The 23,590-nt window shown below is 44.3% G+C and overlaps 1 protein-coding gene across 1 annotated transcript in view; it reads right to left on the reverse strand.

Annotated features, from left to right (window-relative positions):
• Nucleotides 1-13,852: 13,852 nt before the first annotated feature.
• MAL (mal, T cell differentiation protein (MAL blood group)) overlaps nt 13,853-23,590 on the reverse strand; it is a 34,371-nt gene continuing 24,633 nt past the window's right edge. The window contains exons 2-4 of the mRNA XM_077335875.1: nt 18,992-19,159; nt 15,392-15,517; nt 13,853-14,211 (exon numbers count right to left, since the gene is read on the reverse strand). Coding sequence (XP_077191990.1) covers nt 14,137-14,211; nt 15,392-15,517; nt 18,992-19,159 — 369 coding nt within the window. The 3' untranslated portion in view covers nt 13,853-14,136. The remainder of the gene's footprint in view (nt 14,212-15,391; nt 15,518-18,991; nt 19,160-23,590) is intronic.

Consider the following 23,590-nt stretch of genomic DNA (forward strand, 5'->3'; position numbering starts at 1 on the left):
CACCTTCTAATTACCCTGTAAAAATAGTTCCATAACATATGCAGAAGTGGCTTTTGAAAAACTTTAAAATATTACATGGAAGATAATTTTCCTGATGGCTGGTAGATACAGGCTGCTTACCCAAGCTGTTTGGCTCATTCTGTCCTTCCAAACAGAAACTGTTTCTTCAGAGCATCCATATTGTAGTATTTATTTACTATTTATTTCTTTAAAGATTTATACCCCACCTTTCCTTGTGGTTCAAGGCTACCTACAAAAATAGTTTAAAATATTTTCAGGTAAAACAAAAAAATAGCAAATTCCAAACCTCCTTCACTCTATCCCCTCTTTAGAAATGCCTGCCATTCAAGCCCCCTTAACCCTTTTCTGTTTTTTTTTAAATTGGTAGTTGCTATATCTGGGGCCAAGGGACCAAGCCCTATGAAGATAGGTTGAGGGACTTGGGAATGTTCAGCCTGGAGAAAAGGAGGTTGAGAGGGGACATGATAGCCCTCTTTAAGTATTTGAAAGGTTGTCACTTGGAGGAGGGCAGGATGCTGTTTCCGTTGGCTGCAGAGGAAAGGACGCGCAGTAATGGGTTTAAACTACAAGTACAATGATATAGGCTAGATATCAGGAAAAAAATTTCACAGTCAGAGTAGTTCAGCAGTGGAATAGGCTGCCTAAGGAGGTGGTGAACTCCCCCTCACTGGCAGTCTCCAAGCAAAGGTTGGATACACACTTTTCTTCGATGCTTTAGGATGCTTTGGGCTGATCCTGCATTGAGCAGGGGGTTGGACTAGATGGCCTGTATGGCTCCTTCCAACTCTATGATTCTATATTTATGCTGCCCTAGCCGGGCACACACAGGGTTAGTGCAAGGGCAAGCACGGTTACAGAGTCAAGCAAGTTCAAAGCGCGTACCAGAGAGTAGTCAAAAGTCCAGTCTGGGTCTTATCAGGAATTGTTAGTGGATGAAGTCCAAAGGAGAACCAAAAGAGTTGTCGTTTATCTTTACCAAGGTCAAGCTGGAAATCTGTGGAGCATTCAATCAAAGCGTAGTCCAGTCGGGTGAAGCAAGTGGCAAGCCGTGAGTCAGTCAAACAGAGCTTCGCCGAAGCATCGGTGAGCAGGAAACCAGTCAAGGCAACGGGTGGACATATGCACAGGTTGCAGCCACCCTGAGAAGCACTTCGGCTGTGCTTAAGAACAAGCTGAGCTGTCACACCAAGTGGCTGCACCTGGCACTCACCTAGCCTGTTGCTTTAGTCTAAGCCGAGCACTTTTCCTGCGTGTTGCCAACGTTGTCCTCCTGCGCTCTGGAGATGAGTCTGGGCTGTTCAGGGGTGTTGCTGCAGGCTGAGGTAATGCTGGCGTAGAAGGCATGGTGCTTGTCTGGCTGGGACCTGGTTGTGGCTCCCTATTGGGACTTGCCTCTCTAAGCAGCACCCTGCTGCTTTGCTCCAGCTCCTCAACTTCTTCCTTCGAGGGAACTGGCAGAATGAGCTCAGGCAGTGGTGCAGAGGCATCCTCTGGAGACGGGACCATGACAATATTACTATAGCATCAAAAAGGTTCCCAAATTGCAATTGGCAGAATGGTAGGCATGAGGGGATTCTGTGAAAAGCATGAAGATTCCCCCATGTGAATTCTCTGTTGCTGCCGCAAATCTCACTGCCTTCTCCACAGCAATGATACAACAGGGAAGTGTCATCATGTAGAGGAAGCCGTAATATATATGCTACTCCCCAACATTTGGGACAAATGCTAAAGGATGTTCCACTTCAGATGTTTGTCCTAATGGTCTTTTTTTCTCATTTTAGACTGGCATTGGGGCCTTTCTTCAAGCCTTTTCTGTTTTCCATACCCATTAAACAAGAGTTCCCAAGAAAGCATAGCTAGTAGGCTTAAGCATTCTGCTGGAGTGGCAGGCCTATCATAACTAGAGGGTCAGCCTCACTCTGAACCAACACAGTCCACACAAATTCACATTGCCTAACCTAGACCGTGGGGAGCCATGACCTAAGTAGTTTGGATGGCTTCCCCCTAAAGAAAATGATTGTGCTTTTACACATTCAGAACTTGTAGCCTATCTACAGCATGTAGACTATCTACAGCATTATCGTTCCAATGTATCTTTGGACATATCCAGCATATTTTAAGGATATGTTGATTGTTAAATGGTGAATAATTTTGACAGAATGCTCTAATTTATTTTTTAGTAAATTAGAGTCCAGAGTCGTGTTTTGATGAGTCAACTTGGTAACCAAATGTGGTCTAATTGTGTCTGTGTGAGGCCTGAACTAGACATCATGTGTAATCCATGATTGCTATGGGGACTTGCAGCCAGACAGAAGTTGTGTTCCCCCGTAGAAACTTATCTTAGAAATATTGCGGTGGCGGGGACTTTTGGCCTGTAGGGTGTCTTCATGGGCCGGTTTTCTGACCTGCAGCATGGCCTGTTTGACTCTACTGATGCTCAGTTTGTTTGTCAATGAAACCAGTGTGACAAAGACACTGACACAAACCCCTGCTGTTCACTTACCAGAAGGGGACCCCATTCAGGAATTGTTTTTCTAGAAATCAGGGTTGGTAACAATATATTCTTCACTGACCTTCCAGAGATAGGGAAATCACTAGCCCCTAATGGTATCCATGCCTTATTCAGCCTTACTCATAGGGTTTATAAAGAACAACGCAGGGATTAGCCTATCTTGCCAGGTTAGCTTGCTAACCGATAATGTTATATTGTAATTGTTGTTGAGGGATTTTAATGGATTTTATTGGGGGTTTTAAAATGTTGTAACCCGCCACGAGCCGTAAGGGAGTGGCGGGCAATAAATCGAAAGATAATAATAATAATAATAATAATAATAATAATAATAATAATAATAATAATAATAATAATAATAATAATAATGCACAGAAACAATATGTAATAGAAAAGAACCAACAATCCATGCATGGCCAATATCTGCCTATGAAATAAAGCACAAACAATAAATGAAATTTTGTTTATTTCCTGTTTAAATCTTGATATCTTGTATGTATGTAATGAAAATGGTATGTAATAGTATGTAATGGAAATCATCCTGAAGAAATAATTTTAAAAAATGTTTCCAACAAGCAACGCTCATAAAGTTTCCAGCTCTGGGTTGAAAAATACCTGGAGTTTTTTTTTTTTGGGGGGGGAGCTTGAGGAGTGTGGGGTTTGTAGGGGGAGGGACTTCAATGACATAGAGTCCACCTTCCAAAGAGGCCATTTTCTCCAGGGGAACTGATCTCTGTTGCCTGGAGATCAATTAGCATCACAGGAGAGCTCCAGCCACCACTTGGAGGTTGGCACCCCCACTTACTCTCCCTCCCGCTGCCTAGGAAATGAGGAAGCCATGTTATTTCAGAATGCCCCAGGGCCTGTCAGACTTCTTTAAAAATGCACTGAAGTATCCTGTTAAACCCATGGGCTCTGTAGCTATAACTCTGTAAAGGGGGGTGGGGGAGGGATGAGATTGTGTCTGTTTGACAATGAAGAGCCAGAACAAATTCCCTGATGGGAACAAAGTCTGCTTCTCTCAGTCACATAAGGGCCTGTGTCAAAGAAGCACACGGAGACTAACATTTTCTATACTCTCTGGGTCCGGTCGCTGTTTGACTGGAATTTCAAATTTCACTCCCAGGCAGAGATAGTGCCCTGACAAAGAAACCCCTAAGCACTTTGGCAAAAGGAGCGTGGGTTGTTCAGCTGCAAGATTTGGAAAGTGGCAGTGGTGAGAGATCAAATTGCCACCTTGGAAGAAGAACAAGGCTGCCAATCTTCTGTCAAAATTGTCTCATGTCTCCAATTAGTTTGAAAGAAATGCTTGCCATTTGTCTCAGGAATGTGTGAAACCTGGTCTCCGTAAAGCAGAGAGGGGAAGCAACACAATAGTGGGAAGAAAAATTATTTTATCCGATTGCACTGTCCATCTGTGATCCACATACACTGTTTCAGGGAGATCTAAAAGAATGTAGACAAAACAAGAAAATATAATTTACCATTTTAAAAAACAACACAGAAACATAGCATGTGGAAATGTCATTAATGTATCCAGGGCTGCAAATCCATGACTATGTTTCAGATATTATACATGTGCAAGAAAGGAATCCTACAAAGACTATGTATGGGTGGAAACATGAATCTTTAAACTACAATGTAGATCACTCTAAAACGCTCACAAGTATATAGCTAACCTATAAAATTGTGTAGCCACAGTACTTCCTACAACAGCAGAGCTTCAGAGAGAAGTGAGATGGTCTGACTGGTTTTCACCTCACATAAAAGGCGGCAATTTGAAGCCTTTGTTCAACCCATGAGCCATTAGTCTCAATAACATTTAATCATTACGACATTCCCATCTGAAGTTAGCCCATGCAAATTCTGTCGGACCATGGTCATGCTCTAGAAAGTGCTTAACCAAAACAGCATCTGTTTTTTGAAGGTGAATGCTACTTCTGTGTTCTTACACATTTTAAGTTTTCTCAAGGTTTTGCCAACATACAATATATTGCAAGGACTTTGAACATGTATCGCAGGACACAAAAATAGGTATCCCTTTATTTGGGTTTTGAGACTGACAGCTCTGGTCCATCATGGGTTAAATGAAAGTCCCCAATTATTATCTCCTGGAGGAAATGAAAATTGGTCCAGACCATCTGTCTTGTCTTGTCTTGTCTTGTCTTGTCTTCCCTTCCCTTCCCTTCCCTTCCCTTCCCTTCCCTTCCCTTCCCTTCCCTTCCCTTCCCTTCCCTTCCCTTCCCTTCCCTTCTCTTCTCTCTCTCTCTGTTATGTTGCTGTGAGAACTGAGACTTTATGAGTTAAATTTTTCTAACCTGTAAAAGTTTTAAAATGGTCTGTATTGTGGTTTAATTATCTGCTTCCACCCATAGATAGTATTTGCCATGTTCCTTCGTGGCACTTGTACAATATCAGAAACATGTTCATGGATTTGCAGCTCTGGGTGCACTGAGCACTTTTCACGTGCTCAGTGATGGCTGTCTTTTTACGGCATGTCTTAATTCTGTTTTTTAGAAGTGAGTTAAATGTTCTTGTTTTTATCGCCATCCTTATATATTCCCTTGAAGAAGCATATGTGAAACACTAGAGTGAATGCGAACAAATAAAGTGATTTTTTTTCCCGCTGCACCACTGATCCTCCCTCCTCATCTTTGGTGTTACCCAGTATATATTTCATAAACAGCAATAGCGGGAGCAAAGCAGATGAAAGTATTTTCCAGGGCTGCAGTCAGAGTGGGGTCAGTGGAGTCATTAACCCACCTGGAACACTATTCCACTCACCCCACAGAACAAAGCTCTTCATCTGTGACATGAGTCTTTTCAATTAAAGATCGAGAGCTTGTTTTCACAAAACAAAACCTTTAGCTACTAGATCTGTGAACAGGCGAAGACGCTTCAAGAGTGTGACTTAAATCAGGGGTGACCTTCTTGGGGGTGGGAGGTGGCCTTGAGTCTTCAGTACCCTAACATGAAAATTGCTTACCCAACCATGAAATGTTGCAGTGCCACCTAGTGGCAAAGTCTGGTTATGGCAGCAGTAAAAGCATGGCTCATGTTGACACAAGCGTGCTTGATTTGTAATCACAGAATTGGGGGGGGGGGGGAATTCAAAGACTTGATTACAGGTCAGACCACTCTGTCTTTGTGAGTGATGTCCATGCATAAGACATCAATGCCATCCCGTAATTATTCCAATGGAAAGGGTGAACTCGGCCAATTCAAGTCATCCTGATCCAGTCATTTGAATCACTGGTTTCTGTGTGCATTGGGAGAGTCCTTGGGAGGAAGTGGAAGGTTCATGTCCCTCCCTGTCAACAGATTCATCTCTCAGTTTCCTCATTTACATTCATTCTGGAGGCGTTGACTGGTCCATTGTGTTCTTTAAACCTAGGCTCATTCATGTATATGTAGCAGAAGGAAGTAGAAGATGGTGAATGTGCCACTTTAGGCTGCAGGTGGGAAGGCTCAGTCCCAGCATATCTCTAGGATTACGTCCATAGCTTGCATCCCACACAGCAATAATGCCTCTCAAGCCTTCCACGCAACATCCTCATTTGGTCATTCCCTGACTCCACTACAGGTTCTCCCATGTGTGCTTTGTTCCATCTTTCAAAAAATATCACACCCATGAAGGTTTGTGTTGGGGGCAGGAAGGTATAGATTCCCACACCTTCTGGTCCATGTCTTATGCCATTTCCATCATTTTGTTCTTGCTTTATGAAGCAAATTCCAGGATGTGGAACACCTACTTCTTCTGATCCAGAGAGTTCACGACCTGCTCCATTTCAAAAGCAGGGTCTTTCATTTCCCCTTCATAGGGCTGCCAACATTCAGATGGATCCTGAGGATCTCCCAGAGCTACAACTGATCACCAGACTGCAGAGATCAGCTCCTCTGGAGACAATGGCTGCTTTGGAGGGTGAGCTCCTGGGCATTATGCCAAACGGCAGCCCCTTCCCTCCCCAAACCTTACTCTCCCCTGGCGTCATTCCCAAATCTCCAGGGATCTTCCCAAGGCAGGGTTGGCACTTGTATCTCAATTCCGACCTCATCACCCTGTAAAAGGAGGAAGGAATCAAACCATGCAATGGAAGGCAATGTTAAAGTACCTTAAACTGTTTAATATTAAATCCAGCTATAGGCTTCTGCAGACAAGTCAGAGGCAATGGAACAGAACATCATTATGCCCCAACTAAAAAAGAGTCAGAATATCTTCTGGTCTAAAGCAGCAGAATAATCTGCACCTGAGGAAGTGTGCATGCGCCTGAAAGCTTATCCCTTGAATATATAGTTGTTGATCTCAAAGATGCCCCTGGATTCAAACTAGACTATCTTCTCTTTGTGGCAAAATCTCCACAGGATGAACTAGGCTAGCTCAGTAATCATTCCTTGTTCCCAAGGAATTCTTCTAACCTTAAGCAGAGAATTCTCAGGACCCTCCCCCAGACAGTTATATCAGGGAAAAGTTGGGGAGAGACACAACATTAAACTGGACTGTAATAAAGTCAGTGTAAAATTGTTGCCTAGATACCCCTTTGCACACTTTACAGTTACACACAGCTCTTATTCAGGCTAGGGGAATCCCAGGCTGCTTGTCAGTGCTGTCCCACCTGTGTCTCTTTAGGATGTTCTTCCCCATAGAAGAGATGATTGACATTGTCTTGGGGAATCACCCTTGTTGTTGCCCAAGTATTGCTTAGGAGGGGACTCGGTGTTGTAACAGGCCCATGCCAGAGGCACACAAACCCCAGGGCATGGTACAAAGTGGAGACAGAGCACTGCAACAGCTGTCCTTGCTTTGACTTGACTTCCTGGGAAGCAGCATTCTTTTCTCAGTAGCTGCATGGCTTCCTCCTCACCATCCTAAGTGGGCATTCTTGTACAGAAGGTGGGGAAAGATCACAGCTGACTCAGTCAAGCAGAATGCAAGGAGTCTGGGATGAGTCAGGCAGAAGGAGAAAAGAGCGGCACAGATGTAAAGGCACATTAAGGAGACTGTTCACTTCACAGGAAGAATACATATCCTTAATGGCAATGGGATGCAGCCAGTAAACATGGGAATCACAAGACTAACCAGCTCCACGTAGCCATATGCACCGCCTGCTTAGCCACCTTGTTCATCTATACTGAAAAATAACCTCTCTGGGGGGTGACAGGAAGATCAACAAACATGGATAAAACAGGAAGACAAAACATAAGCACAGGATTTGAGTTGCATGCCGACAAGGCACTCTTCAAACACAGCTGAGGACCTTTCCAGCTGACCAGATTCCTCCACCCCCTCTCACCCTGGATGGGTGCCATGGGAAGTGGCAGGCCAAGATCAGTTTTATTTACCCACTTTAAAGCTGTGTTTTGCATTATAACGGCAGGTGCACATTGGCATCAGTATGCAAAAAGTCCTGGCACTCTCCATTGAAGGTCCTCCTAGCCTGTTTCCAATCAACACAGGTGTAGTAGTCGAAGGGGCCTGAAGACATCTAAGAACAAGCCTGTTGTTAAGAAGGGCCTTGACATCTGTGCCAAGGAGCCTGATGTCCTGAAACCAAGAACCATTTTAGTCCTCCAGGCAAGATGGTACCATCCCTCCAGATGTCTGCAGCCTCGGACAGAAGCTGGCATCCGACTGGCCAGCTCAAAGCACTGCATCACAGCCTTTCTCGGCCACGAGCCATCTCCTTTCATGGGGGAGGGAATTTGCTATGGGGGCATGCCTTAAACCCCTCGGTGCTTTCAGATGTGGTGCATAACAAAGGACCAGTAGGGCCATGCCCAGGTTTGACAGCAGTGTAGGCTTGGGAGCCCAAGGTGTTACCACACCAACACAAGAGAGGGTGGTATATAAATCTAATAAAATAAATAAAACAAAACAAACACAGGGAGCAGGAAAACAGCAGCCACCCTCTTCCCCTACCCAGACACTATTCCTCACTATGGGGTGAGGCAGTTCCCACCTGCCTGCACGCCAGTTGGTTTTGTGTACCCCACTTTTCACTACCTGAAGGAGTCTCGAAACAGTCCAGAATCACCTTCCCTTCCTCTCTCCACAACAGACATGCTGAGTGTTTCTGCACTGGAAACTTCATTGACTCAGCTCCAGTAGGGGAGCGGACAAGGTGCACCAGGCCAAATGCTCCCCAGGGTGGGAGCAGGGAGAGTTGGGACAACCTGCCCTGACTCAAACTCCAGCCTGCAGCCCAGCATGAAGCCTCCAGTGTGAAAACAGTCGCTGCGAGGTAGGTGGAGCTGAGAGAGTTCTGAGAAAACTGTGACTGGCCTAAGGTCTCCCAGCTGGCTGCATGCAGAGGAGTAGGGAATCAAACCCGGTTCTCCAGGCTAGAGGCCACCACTCTTAATTACTACACCAGGCTGGCTCTTACATCGTTACAATGCTGTAGCTATATATCAATTACTGTTTTCTTTATAAAGCTCTGGGATCAAATGGCAGCTTTGGGGACTGAGGGAAGGAAAATGGTCCTGGTGTTAGATGGTATCTGCAAAACCAACAACAACACAGCTGCCAATGTGATCTTTCAAAAAATATTGTACCAAAACTGGGCTGTTGCTTCATGAATGTTAGCTCTGCCTTGGCTTCCTTCCATCGTCCTCTTGGGCTTCTACATTACATCCAATGGGCTGTTATCTGCTTTGGTTAGATTGGGAGGGGGGGGGGAGTCACATATTTAGATGATGTGTGGATGAGAAAATGTGGAAGCAGCCCAGGTTTGGGACCATCTCTGTGGAAGCTGCCTGGCAGTATCTGAAGAATGCTTTACTCAGTGGCACAGCATCCTCACTCTTTGCAGGTGTTACAGTCCAGCATTTCAAACCTTATTATCTTTAGTTAAAGGGGGACAGTTAGAATGCCCAAGAAGAGACTTTATGTGGCTGAGTGGAGAGAGGCAACCAGTAGACAATACTGGGCTGCATGAACCTGTAGTTGGATTTAATATTAAACCATTTAAGGTACTCCTCTCGACTCCATCTTGAACTAGAGGACACAAAAGACCATAAGCCTTTTCTTTCTAGCATATTTTAGTATAAAAGAAGGGACAAGCACCAATGCAGGTGATGCAAAAGAACTGGGAAATAGAATTCAATGCTAAATTTAATGACAAGGATTGGAATCAAATGTTTCAGTGATTTCCTTTCAGTTAAATCAATTTCAAGAGCTTTACAAGAACAGAGATGGTACTTTACACCAGTAAGGATAGCACATATAATGAAAATAGAGAATAAAAATTATTGGAGAGGCTGTCGTGAATTAGGGACGTTTATGCATATATGGTGATCCTGTCCAATTGTAGCCATATTTTAAAAGCAGTATTTACACAGATCATAAATATCACCTGGGAACAAATAAAACATACCACATTGAATTGGTGCTGCTAACATATAAATGAAAATTCCCCATGAGGCTTAAGGCTTAAAGCCAAAGAGCATTATAAAGGAAAGGAAAGGGAAACTCCCAATGTAAACAACAAATTGCAAGAATCGGATTGTCACGAAAGATTATGTGGAAATGTGAAACATATTAACCAAGTGCTTCCTCTGTCAGTCTTTTCTCCCTTCTCTGTCATCCTCTTTCCCCTCCTGCAACTGTCTTCTCTCTCTTCCCTTTCAGTCCCTTGTCATTCCTCTGTCTTCTTTCCTGCCCTGTCACTCCCTCCTTCTTCCTCATTCCTTGCTCCCTCACCTCCCTCTCCTCCTTCATCTCTCCGTCTCTCCTTTCTTCCCTCTCCCCTTCTCCTTCCTCTTTCCCACATCCATTTTTCTTCTCCATCTGCTTCCCACCTTTCTTCCAACTTCTCTTTCTCCCCTCCCTCAGAGTTTCCTCCTCCTACCCACCTGTCAATGGTTGCAGGCCATGAGGTTGTTGGCTATGGGGCTGGAAGGCAGCTGCCACCCTAGATCAACCTGGATCTGGTCCACAGATGCCTAGCCCCGTGAGGAGGAGGAGGAAGAAGAGGGAGCTGGGCCACCTGGCTCGCCTCAGGTGTTGCTGCTCCCTCCTCCTGCTGACCTGTGTGTGCATGCAGCTGGCCCATTGTCCCAGGCCCTATTAGGTTAATTGTGTCATGTCACACAACATAACTTGGAGGAGTCTGTCTTCACTGCAGTCATCTCTGTTGTGGCCACAGTCTCTATGAAGTTCTCCCAGAAGCAGCCCAGAGGCTAGGGCCTGTCTGGGAGAGCCTGGCACAGATGCAGCACAGCAACCTCAATGGTGCCCAGGAAAATGGACCAGCTTCATGCATACCTAGGCCAGCAGGAGAAGGGAGCAGCCGCCGCTGAGACAAGCTGGGTGGCCAGGCTTCCTTCTCTTTCCTCCTCTTCATCCTCTTTGCAAGGCTCAGTATCTGTAGGCCAGATCAAGTTTGGCAACAGCTGCCTTCCAGCCTCATAGCCATGGTGGGAGAGGGAAGGAGCCTCTGGCCAGGCTCAGCAGGGCCCACCACCAAAGCCGCCATCCTCCTCCTTGCTCTGCTGGGTGGGTGCCGCTCTACCCCTCAAGTACAGTGGGGGTTGCAGGGGGACTGCAACGTCACATCCATGAATACTTCTGTTGCAGTCCCGTCCCCCCCCCCCCCCGCTAGGCTGCGGCTATAGATGTTTCCACATTAAAAAACACTCATTAATTATAATTTAGTTGTGGCTACACTGCTTAGCCAATCCTGGAAAATGCTAAAGGGATCTTCTTAGAGAGGTGGTGTGCAAAAATAAGAACCGTAGCAGCATTTGAGAAACTCACAACTAAAATTTGAATAATTCAAGGGAGAAAAAGGGATGATTTTATGATAATTTGGAAAGATTTTAGAAAGTATCTGAAGAAATTTCCCAAATATATCTCATTTAAGAACATTCTTTAATTGGATGGAGGCTTTTGTTATTGTTGTTGTTTATATAGGATTAAGGTATTGTATATGACATTGTTTTGAACTCTATTAAATAATTTTATGTAAAAAGAATGCCAATTCAGATGAAAGCTTGTCCCCCTGCCCTTAATTCCTTTTGGTTTGGGTTTAGTTTCTAGTTTGTCTCACATATTCCTATGCCATTTGTGTCTTTCGTTATTGGTCAGAACAATAATGTATTATGATGGCTTATTTCCATATGTGTAATCAGATGATTTTGTGCTGTTGTGTGTGTGTATGTGTGTTTTGGTGTGGTTTTTCTTTATATGTCCATAATCAAACTTATTTTAAAAATTATAAGCCTTTTCTTTCAGCACTTTCTCACCAGTATGAGGGTGATATTGACCTACCTTGCAGGGCTGTTGTAAAGAAAGTTTAGAGCATCAATAACTAAGAATATTCTGCAAGAAGAGACGCTAATCCCACCACTGAGACCACTAAAGGTGGAAAAGGTACTCAGTTTTAAACAAAATATTGTTAAATAGCTATTCACTACAGCAGGGGTAGTCAATCTGTGGTCCTCCAGATGGCCATGGACTACAATTCCCATGAGCCCCTGCCAACAAATGCTGGCAGGGGTTCATGGGAATTGTAGTCCATGGCCATCTGGAGGACCACAGGTTGACTACCCCTGCACTACAGTACAGAATCTGGCAACACTTCACCTCCAATCTTCTTCATTCCATCCTAAATTTAACAAATACAGGCTTTTCTGAAAGTTAAGATATTCGTTCAAGAAAATTTCACATTGCACAATCCACAAAATCCCAAACTGGCCAGCCATGGGCAAACCTCTCTGCTGAGTCATGCCTCCGTGTTTTAATAACCTGCTCCTTCTCAGGTATATGTAAGTGACAGGTACCGGGGCTCAGAGCCAGAAAAAAAACATTTTTTATCCACAAGCTGTTTTGCCACATATTTCATATTGTTTGACAAAGGTGGGGCTAACCCACACATGGTTTACTAGTCACCTGACTCACTTTTAGAAGTAGCACTGTACACAGCCTAGTGCCTTCTCCCCTCTCAGGTGCCTCAGTCTCCTTTGTTTCACCTGTTCCTTGAGGATTTATTGCTCAAATGTACATCTATTCTGTCATTCAATTGGCAGAAAAATGTTACGTGAAGGCCTTTCCTTCCCAAGGTCGTTCTGAGTTCAGCAGTTCTGAGCAGTTGCAGGACAGGGCTAGAAGACACTGACCAGCCAAAGAATAGAAATAGGACCAAGGCCCTGGCTGACAGTCTGTAGCTAGAGAAGTCCATACGATGTACAGCACGTCTCGAGGTCACCATTTTCCTAGCCAAAGATAACCAGTGCCCAGGGTCAGCTATCATATCACAGAATCATAGAATCATAGAATTGGAAGGGACCATACAGGCTATCTAGTCCAACCCCCTGCTCAATGCAGGATCAGCCCTAAGCATCCTAAAGCATCCAAGAAAAGTGTGTATCCAACCTTTGCTTGAAGACTGCCAGTTAGGGGGAGCTTACCACCTCCTTAGGCAGCATATTCCACTGCTGAACTACTCTGACTGTGAAAAATATTTTCCTGATATCTAGCCTATATCGTTGTACTTGTAGTTTAAACCCATTACTGCGCATCCTTTCCTCTGCAGCCAGCGGAAACAGCATCCTGCCCTCCTCCAAGTGACAACCTTTCAAATATTTAAAGAGGGCTATCATGTCCCCTCTCAACCTCCTTTTCTCCAAGCTGAACATTCCCAAGTCCCACAACCTATCTTCATAGGGCTTGGTCCCTTGGCCCCAGATCATCTTCGTCGCTCTCCTCTGTACCCTTTCAATTTTATCTATGTCCTTCTTGAAGTGAGGCCTCCAGAACTGCACACAGTACTCCAGGTGTGGTCTGACCAGTGCCATATACAATGACATCTTGTGATTTTGATGTGATGCCCCTGTTGATACAGCCCAAAATGGCATTTGCCTTTTTTTACCGCTGCATCACACTGCCTGCTCATGTTTAGCTTACAATCCACAAGTACCCCAAGGTCTCGTTCACACACAGTGTTACCTAGAAGCATATCCCCCAAAAAGCCCTGTGCTGGTGGGCTAAGGAGAACTGCAAGGGAAATGACAACTGAAATCCCACAGAGCTCCCATGCAGATGTTCTGTTGACAGTGCAAATGTCTCTGCATTTGTAGTAGTGATGATAGAGAAACAAAGAATCCTTCTGGTATGGATGCAACCACTGTAATGACCCAAGAATTGTACCAATGCCCTCAAATTCTGATCAGTGCAGCCACATGTCCACACCAAATCTGGAGGAGTGGAAGGCAGGATCCTTATTTTACTGTTTTGCACCCAGCATAAACTAGGGTTTGATAGAAGATGTCGGAATGACACTCCAGAGGGTAAAGTGAAAACAACAGTCTACTGAACTCCACCAACAACTTGAACTTTTTTATTATACAAATTTGGAACTCCATTTATATAACAGTTATTTAAAAGAAAAATACACTTCAGAGATGGCCAGGTTCCCCCATGCCATACATTGTACCTGTCCAAAACTCTAAGGGGAAAAGAAAAAGATTAAGCTAAAATATATACTGTAGGATTTCCGTGTCAAAGTACAACAAGGAATACAGTCGTTTATAACAGGCATCTCCAAAGTAATCCAACAACAGAGCAAATCCACCTGTAAAATTCTCTTTTAAAGGGCATTTGAGGGTTTTTAAGAAGATTTCCATCTCAGTAGTGAAAAGATCATATGGATCACATAGGTCAGCGTGGCTACAAAGGCAAAGACCTAGAGAAGAAGAAAGGTACATTTAGTATGTTGATTAAGTAAGCCAGTCCACCTGTGCATCCAAACTCCCATTTCCCTCCATGCAATGATCTTCCAGCATACCTTCCTCACTGCCCCTCTTCCTGCCTCTCATGTCTTAACCACTAGGAAGTGGAAACCCTTTTCCCTATGATTCTTCCCTCTCCCTCGCTTTTTGCTTAACTGAAGTACATCTTAGTGCATTCATTTGCATCTTTTCCTCCTCTCTGGGTCATGCATTTTACTCTTAGACCGTTTACGCACTGGAGGTTTCATGCCAGGCTACAGGCTGGAGTTTTAGTCGCGGCAGGTTGCCCCACCTCTTCCTGCACCCACACGGGGGAGCATTTGGCTCGATGCACCTCATCCACCCCCAATTTGTGCTCCTGCATGGGAGCTGAGTTCCCAGTGCGTAAATGGTCCCTGTGTGTTTTCCCCCAATCTAAAAAAAATCTGGGAAATGCTGATTGCCCCACTGACGAAACAGGTCAGTATAAACACAGGTGTTTTCCAGAGGTCATTTTTAGATAAAGAGCATGGCTTCCACTGGCTATTTTAAATCAAGAAAATGGCAGGGGAAGGGTCAGTGCCCCATATTTGGTAACTGAGCTTCCCCCCCCTTTTTTTGTTTTTGTTTTTAAAGCCCTAGCCTAGGAATGCGCATCCTGAAACTCTTAAACCAAACATATACCCAAAAATACCTTTTCAAATAATTTTGTATATTTACAGAACAAAAGAACAGAATTACAATTTTTCCAGAAAATATGGGGGGGGGAATGGGGGGGGACTGCTTCCTCCAGGGCAAAGAAGCCAACACTAACTAAACTAGAACTACTTGCACTAGAAGGAGAAGAAAAAGATCTTTTTTTGTACCTGCTTCTTACTGTCTGAAGGAATCTTAATACAGTTTACAGTCACCTACCCTTCCACTCTCCACAATGTGAGGTACCTGTGAGGTAGGTAGGGCAGAGAGAGCTCTGAGAGAACTGTGACTGGCCACAGATCACCCAGCTGGCTGCATGTGGAAGAGCGGGGAATCAAACCTGGTTCTCCAGATTAAAGACTGCCGCTCTTAACACCCAGCTGAGTGTTAGTTCTCACATGTGACTTAAAATGTGACATTCATCAACAAGTCAGCAACCGCAAGACACAACAGACTCACCACTGCTGCAATATCTATTTGGTAGGTTTTGTGCAACTGAAATTCCTTAGCAAACAGTGTAGCATAGGCTTGCAAAACAGCTGCGCTTAAGTAGAATAGGGCAGCTGTCACCTGGTAGAAAGCATCCTGAAAAAGAAACAGTCAAGGATCTTAAGAACACTGCTAGACAAAGCATTACCTAGGTGTTTAAGGCATATTTCAACTGCAGCAGTTTGACATGAGACTTCGCCACACCTGAAGGATTCAGACTATTGTGGCCTGCCTGGCCCGGGCTAATCTTACCAGATCTCAGAAGCTAAGCGGGGCTGGTCCTGGTTAATACTCGGACAGGAGACGACTGAGGAAGTCCAGAGCTGCTTGCTACTCAGAGGCAAGCAATGGCAAACCACCTCAGGACATCCCCCACCTTGAACACCTCATGGTGTTGCCAGAAGTCAGCTCCAATGTAGCAGCATATAAAGAAGCTTCCAGACAGTGAACCTATTCAGTGCCAAGGCTTTCTAGTTGAAAGGAAAGATGGCCAGTTCATACCTCAGCTATGTTTGTGAGTGTTCCTGATGTAACTAGAGGGCCATGTAGTGATTCATGAGGCAGTTTCCTCTGTGGATAAGACCTTTGGTACAGTGGAGCCTTTTATTTCTCATGCCATATTTCTTAATTTTGGATATTTCTATCCCATCTCTTCAAAAACCTCACCTGAGTCATCTAACAAGGACAACAAAAACCACATACTACACTTAAGTCTGGCTAGTTTTACTAAATTTTTGACTATTTTTTTGAACTTAATTTTTAATAATTTTAATTTTTACTAATGTTTTACTATTGAGAATTATTATTTTACTATTGAGAACATCCAATGTAGTATTAGAGTCTGAAACAAGGATCTGGGAGAACCAGATTCAAATTCTTACTCTGTTGTGGTAGCTTGTAGGGTGACCTCAAGGAAAAAGGAGAAGAAAACAATGGAATAAATACAAAAGTAATAAATTTTGGGATTTTTTAACTGTTTTAAACAGAGGGCATTTATACATGAGCAGTTCTCTGACATACCAGTGCTTGTATCTTGAAAACAGTGAAAATTATTTTCAGTATTTTTATATAAGGCTATTGTTGTAAGGATATGCACATGAATTTGGGGATCTAGTTGGTAGCTTACCATTGAATCACAGAATCATAGAATTGGAAGGGACCTCCAGAGTCATCTAGTCCAACCCCCTGCACCATGCAGGAACTCACTTTGATCTTTTCCTCTTTCCTGTTCACTCACATACCCATATCTTTCAGTAACTGGGCGACTGAACCAGCTGTTTGCTGTACTGTAGTGTAAGTAGCCTCATACATGGGCAAACCATTCCTGTAACTTCTCCATGGAAGGACTACTCATCCTCCCACCCTCCAAAACAGTAGTCATGGCACAAATCTGTCATGCAGCTTGCAAGAGTAGCTACTGTGGGAAAAAGCGCTCCATCTGGGAAGGTTTGCAAAAGAGGTCTGCAGGATCAACTCAGTTTGACAGGGGTTTTAATTGCTTTTCTTTCTTTCTTTCTTTCTTTCTTTCTTTCTTTCTTTCTTTCTTTCTTTCTTTCTTTCTTTCTTTCTTTCAACATCAAGTCCCAGCTAACTTACAGCCACCCTATTGTGGATACGGTTTAGCACAGGGGTAGTCAAACTGCGGCCCTCCAGATGTCCATGGACTACAATTCCCAGGAGCCCCTGCCAGCGAATGCTGGCAGGGGCTCCTGGGAATTGTAGTCCATGGACATCTGGAGGGCCGCAGTTTGACTACCCCTGGTTTAGCAGAACCACAGAGCACCCCCAGAGTTTTCAAGGAAAGAGACATTCAGAGGTGGTTTGCCATTGCCCGTGTCTGCCTAATAAGCCTGCTGTTCCTTGTCCCTTCCCAGTGCAGCTGACTCTACTTAGTTTCCCAGATCTGGCATGATCAGGCTAGCCTGGGCTATCCAGGGCAGGTCGCCAAGAATCTTATGACAGCAGAACTGGAAGTGGGCTCTGCTTGGGAGCGCCCACTGAAACCCAGCATAGGCAATACAACTCCTGAAGAGCCTTGCAGATGACCTTATCATCGATATATTTTTTACAATGTATGATTGATAATGTTCATTGATTTAAGCTTTTCAAAATGGATGTTGCATTTCAAGCTTCATTAGGTAAGCTGCTTCAGCTGTTCTAGAGAGGCATAGTAGACATTTTAACATAAACTAGCTGGGAGCCATTATGGGGGCAAGCAAGGCTGGGACTCCTGTCTTCTTGGGGGCCGCCTGTCTGTCCCGCCTTGGATGACTCCTCTGTGGTGGTGGGAAACTACCCGCTAAGCTTCCTGAAAATGACAGGAAGGCATTTGCTCTGCTTTGTGGTACATGGCGGGATCATTTAGGAGAGCTATCGGGATTGATGGCCATGGTATTATTGGCAGCGGCATCACCCATATGGATCTATTTTGTTAATTATTGTTTGTTCATGTGTCTTAGTGACCAGCCTAAATTTGCAGCCTTTCAGTTGCAAATGATTGCTTTAGTAAAATGTGTGGCTGCATGTCTGGAGGAAAGTCTGCTGAAAAGTGACTAAAATAATGGCTGCATGTTACAGATCTGCCATTTACAGACTACAGTAGTGGGTTACCCCAGCTCCAGAAACACAATTGCATTAGACAGCTATACAAGCCCAACTTTGAGTCCTCTCATTATCCTGTTGCTGGGCTTGTCTCCCAGCTGGAATGAGCTGTGGTTTCCTGGTAGAGCTCAGCCTTTGTGTGTAGCTGCCATGATCCAAGGCTGCGCTCTCATAGAAGACAAGACAATTGAGGTGCTTCTTCATAGAAAAGAGCTCAAAGTTGCTTATTATGTTTAAGAGGGGCACCTGGAAGTATGAGAGAATTCAGTGCTAAGAACAACTGGCTTGACCAGCCTTAGGGTACATATAGACAACCCTCCTTCCCCCATAACCATACCTTCTTCCCACTATAAGCAATTCCCACAGCAGAAGGGCTTTTATCTTCAAAGCACAACTAGAACAAAGCAAAATCTACGTTTCTACACCTAACGGTCCAAAGGCAGCCAGAACTACTAGCTAGAGCCATAACATAAGGGATAGAACTGTGAAGAACACTTTCTACTGCCTGGGGATAGACTACACATTGTTTTTGTGTGTGTGTGTGTGTGTGTGTGCTGAGAGTCCAGAGAGGAAAGGGGGGCGGATGAGAAAACAGGGAGTAAAACCTGATGGCTCCTGGAACTTCAGTCTGCTTTTCAAAAAACATAGCATGTAGTACAGGGCTACATGACAACAGCGTGTCTCAGGTCCAGCCCCTTAAAGACTCTAGGCAGCAGGTGCCACAAAGGTCATTTTTTTTCTGCCAGAGACACTGGAAAGCTGTTACTAGGCAGAACAGAACAGTGGCCTGAAAGCAGTTTCAAGTATTCATGCCCAAAGTCTTTGCTTGGCAGGTGTTTTTATGGTTGCCTCTCTTTCCCTCATCATATCAGTTGGTCAGGATTGTGTCATGCCTAGCACACGTAGGGATGGCCCTGCACTTGGGACAGTGGGTTAACTGAGTGACATTAATTCTCTTCCAAGACTTACCACAGCGACCCAAGCAGATTTGTCTCTGTGAGCTCCACAGAAATAGAGGAACAGAAGTAACGTTGATATTACAAAGCAATAGACGGAGACAAACATCACCCAGCCTTGAACAAGTTGGAATGACACTCTTGTAGATGCCACCAGAATCCAGACAAGGCCACCAAAAACCTACAAGGAAGCATAAGCAGAGTGTGTTGAGAAGGAAACATCATGGAAACCGAACCAGAAGCATCCTGAAACACCACCAGCAGCCAAGATAAATTAAAGGTGGCCATTAATGCAGCTAAAACTGTTATTGGGCAGTACTAATAACCTGATTTTTACATTCAAGGTATTATTGTGCACAGCTTGATGCCCAATACAGCTGAGGCTTAAATTATAAAACCTAAATCTTTCATCCTAGTTGGTGATGCATCCACTTGGCAATGATTTCCCTCTACCGCAGTTATGAATGAAGAGGGATTTAGTGGCAACGGTGGCTACATGACCCCCCCCCCCTCCAAGTCGCCATTTGACCCTGCACCACTGCAGGGTTCTGAAAAATAGTGACTGACATATTAAGTTACAACAATATGCCAAGTACTCTTTCTAAGCTATAACATTATATCAGTTGCCACATGTAAAATTTAATGTATATTTATTTATTTTTTATTATTGGTTTTATAGACTGCCGCTCACTGCAAGCAGTATTAGGGTGGTTCACATCACAGATGCATTTGTACTATTAAAATTACAGTTAAAACAATAATAAAACCTTGCACTGCTCCAATTTTCCCCCTCAAGTTCACCATTCATTTTAGTGGTAGGAATTCCCCGGAGATTAGTGGAGGGGGGCCTGTAGATTTTGTTGACTTTATTGGCATGCTCCAGCCTCAACCATAATCCTGGAGGAAGAGCAACATTTTACAGGCCCTGCAAAACTTAGGGAGTTCTATCATGGCCCAGATCTCAATAGGCAGCTCATTCTACCAGGTTGGGGCCACAGCCAAAATTTAAAATTGACAATTAACATATTACTATAGCCTTAACATATAATGAATGATAGGTTTGCTACTTTCTGGGCGGGGGGGGGGGGCAGCCAGAGGGAGATGGGGCACAGGTTTAATGTGGACAGAACCTGAAAAATTGGGTACCTTCCTGCCCATATCATATGCAATACCACTTTGACAGTCTTTCTCAAGATCATTCCAACCCAAATTTGAAAAAGATCAATGAAAAGCAGGGTAAAACGTGGAACGTAAACCATATTGGGTGGATGCTGCAAAAAGGAATAAAAAGCTTTCCAGTTTAGACACAAAATAGGAGGGGGAAACTTCCATATCAAAGCAACCTGGGAGTCAATCAAATTAACGTCGTATAAACATGTGAAGTTGCCTTATACTGAGTCAGACCATGCCTACTGACTGGCAGCAGCAGTCTTTCACATCACCAACTACCTGGCAATTTTAACTGGATATGCTGGGGATTGAACCTGGGACCTTTTGTTCTTCAACTGGGATTTATTTATTTATTTATTTATTTTATTTATTTATCATACTTTTATACCGCCCTCCCCGGAGGCTCAGGGCGGTTTACATTATAACAGAGAACCATACATAAAACAGTCTGTAGAACATGTACACCAATAACCAACAATTGCAACCAAACACAACACAGTATAACAATAAACAATCATAACACAAACAGGTCCAGGGCTTGTTGATGGGATTCTGAGGGGGGTGGCTTATTGATTGAATTCTGAGGGGGGTGGGGGGGAGCAGGGGCCCTTGGTCGCTGTAGATTACATCTGGTCTCGGCCAAATGCCTGGTGGAGGAGCTCCTTTTTGCAGGCCCTGCGGAACTGTTTAAGCTCCGTCAGGGCCCTGATCTCCTCTGGGAGCTCGTTCCACCAGGTGGGGGCCAGAACAGAGAATGCTCTGGCCCTGGTCGAGACCAGACGGACTTCTTTAGGGCCAGGGATCCTTAGCTGATTGGAGGCAGTAGAGCGCAGAGCTCTTTTGGGGGCATAGGCGGGGAGGCGGTCCCTCAGGTACACTGGGCCCTGACCGCGTATGGCCTTGAAGGTAATTACCAGAACCTTTAGTCTGATCCGGAATTCAACTGGATACAGCCCCTTCCTAATCAATGCAGGTATTAATTGACGGAGTTATTGATGGCCATACAGTAGGGTTTCCAAGTCCCTCTTGGCAACAGGTGGGGGATGGAGAGGATAAAAATAAAGGCCTAGAAGTAGCATCACCAAGTGACATCATCAAGCAAGCCTCTTCTGGGTGACATGCTGGTATTTGGGTAAAATGCTATGGCTTCTATTATAAGTTTTGCCTAAATACTAAAATGCCATCTGGACATCACTGACTTGATGTAATCATTTCCTGTGTACCACCATTGATGGGACATAGGCCTTTTCCTTTCTCCTGACAAGTCCCCCACATACACCAGACAGCTAGGGGTAGAGCCTGGCAGCAGGGGAATCCCCATTTCCACTGGGGGATCTGACTACCCTATCATACGACAGCTGATTTTCTGTTTGCCAAACTTGTTTATAAGCATATTCCAGTCTGAGACATATTGTGCACAGGTGTTTTCCCTCACTTTCTCCTTGCACATCTATGGTATTTTCTTTTTCATTTTGCACTGACCTTTCTCCTTTGAGCACTCCGTTTGCCTACCAGTTGCTTCCTCATATTTTCTGTGAGTGGTTTTTTGTGGGCTTTCCCTTGCTTTGCTTCCAAGCTGAAAGTAATTCAAAAGCATACAGATGGCCTAAAATCCCCCCCCCCACTGTCCTTTTCCTACCCTTCAGAGGCTACTCCACCATCCACATGAAGGTCATTTTATCCACTCTGCAACTTCTGCCATCCTCCCCCTGATGAAGACCAGTACATATGCTCCACTGTTGTTTACTTTTTCCATCAAGTAATTTTTTTACAAGCAAGATGTGTCTAACGATATGAGTTTATCACTAAACTTGGAGCACTGGGAGAAAGTTATTGACAGGAAAAACATTACCCTACATTTCTTTGGCTACATGTGCTTCAGCTCTCCAAATAGTCTTTTCACAAGCTCTGAAAGGATGGAGAGAGGGAGGAGATAAAGACTGGGACTGGGCTATGTGCCATTGATCAAGCCCAGCAGTATCGTGTCAGCAAATCCTCAGCTGCTATGTGTGTGTTTGTTGCATGCCCACATGCAGAAGCACAAGCATTTTTTTAAAAAAATGCACCATCATTCCTCCTCCCCACAGCTCCTCCATTTTTTCCACTGCCTCATCTATCTCCAGGGGCTAAAGGATATGTTTTTTTCTGCTTTGTGGCCTTCAACTCGGCCTTCAGCTTAACTGCATTTCTTTGTGTTCCATTTCATGCAGGGGACTGAATAACAAGGGTTTTAATGGAAGAGTGTAGGGTGGGAGGGAGGGGATCAAGGCCAGCATTGGGTGATGTGCCACCAACGAAGCCCTGCAGTGAGTGCAGCAGCCACCAATTGTCTGTGTATGTGTGCAGTTAAAAATGTTTAAATATGCATTTAATGAAACCATCACCCATGGTGGTGGCTCAACACAACAAACCCATGCCTTCCATAAAAATCCTCACGGTTCACACAAAGAAATGCAGTCAAGTTTTTTAAAAGCTTCATTGTGAAACTGAAGAAACATTTTCGAGTCTGACTGCCATTGGTGATTCTCCACCACCAACCCTCTTCATTGCCACACAAGCACCATTTTCTTGTTCTTTTACATTTGTGGGTTTTTTCTACAAGTGGCTCTATCATCTAGTGATGATCTGGAATTATCGCAGGGGGAGAAGGGACAGAGAAAAAACGTGCTCCTCTGGCAGCTCTCCAAGAAGCTTCTTTGCAAGCTCTGAAAGTGGGAGCGGGAAAGGCAGGAATTGAAATAGGGAGATGGTGGAGGATGGTGACCCATTTCCATTTTTCAAAGTGGCAAATAACAAAACAGAGAATCCACGAGAGCTTGGCAATAAGAAAGGGGAGCTTTGCAACTGCTCTAGTCATAGTTCGGTCAGTTTCAGAATTTTTTAAAACATTGCCTGCCTTTATGTTCCCTTTCATTCATGGAACTGAAGGATGAGGAGTTAAATGGAGGATGCTTACTTGGCACTACTGTGCAGCTGCAGTAAGGCAATTGCCTATTTAATAAAAAAAAAAAACACCTTTGCATGCCATCACACACTCATCACAAGTGATGTTCCCACCCCAGTCAAGAAACACTGCAGTTTGGGCTTGTAGCTGCAGAATAAATACACCAGAGAAAAAAGAAGGATGCGTACGGCAGGCACAGCAATCCAAAGTCAAACTTAAAGGCTTGTCTATTCAGATTCTCTGCGGTAAACTCTGTGTGTGTAATAGGCCTGAGTCAAATGAAGGTGACTTTGAGCTGGAGCCAAAATCTTGCCCAGCCTGAATCATAGCCTCAGGACTTCTTCCTATTTCAAATCAGTTTCTCATCTGCAGTGCTCCTTAAATCCATGCTGGCGATCTGTGTCCAAGCATAACCCTCTTTCTCTTCCCCGCTCTTTCTGAAACTCTGCAGACACAAGTCGGATAAGAATACTATCATTTTGCATACAGCAACCTGAC

The sequence above is a fragment of the Paroedura picta genome, chromosome 1 (assembly GCF_049243985.1).
Source record: "Paroedura picta isolate Pp20150507F chromosome 1, Ppicta_v3.0, whole genome shotgun sequence".
Lineage (NCBI taxonomy): Eukaryota > Metazoa > Chordata > Lepidosauria > Squamata > Gekkonidae > Paroedura > Paroedura picta.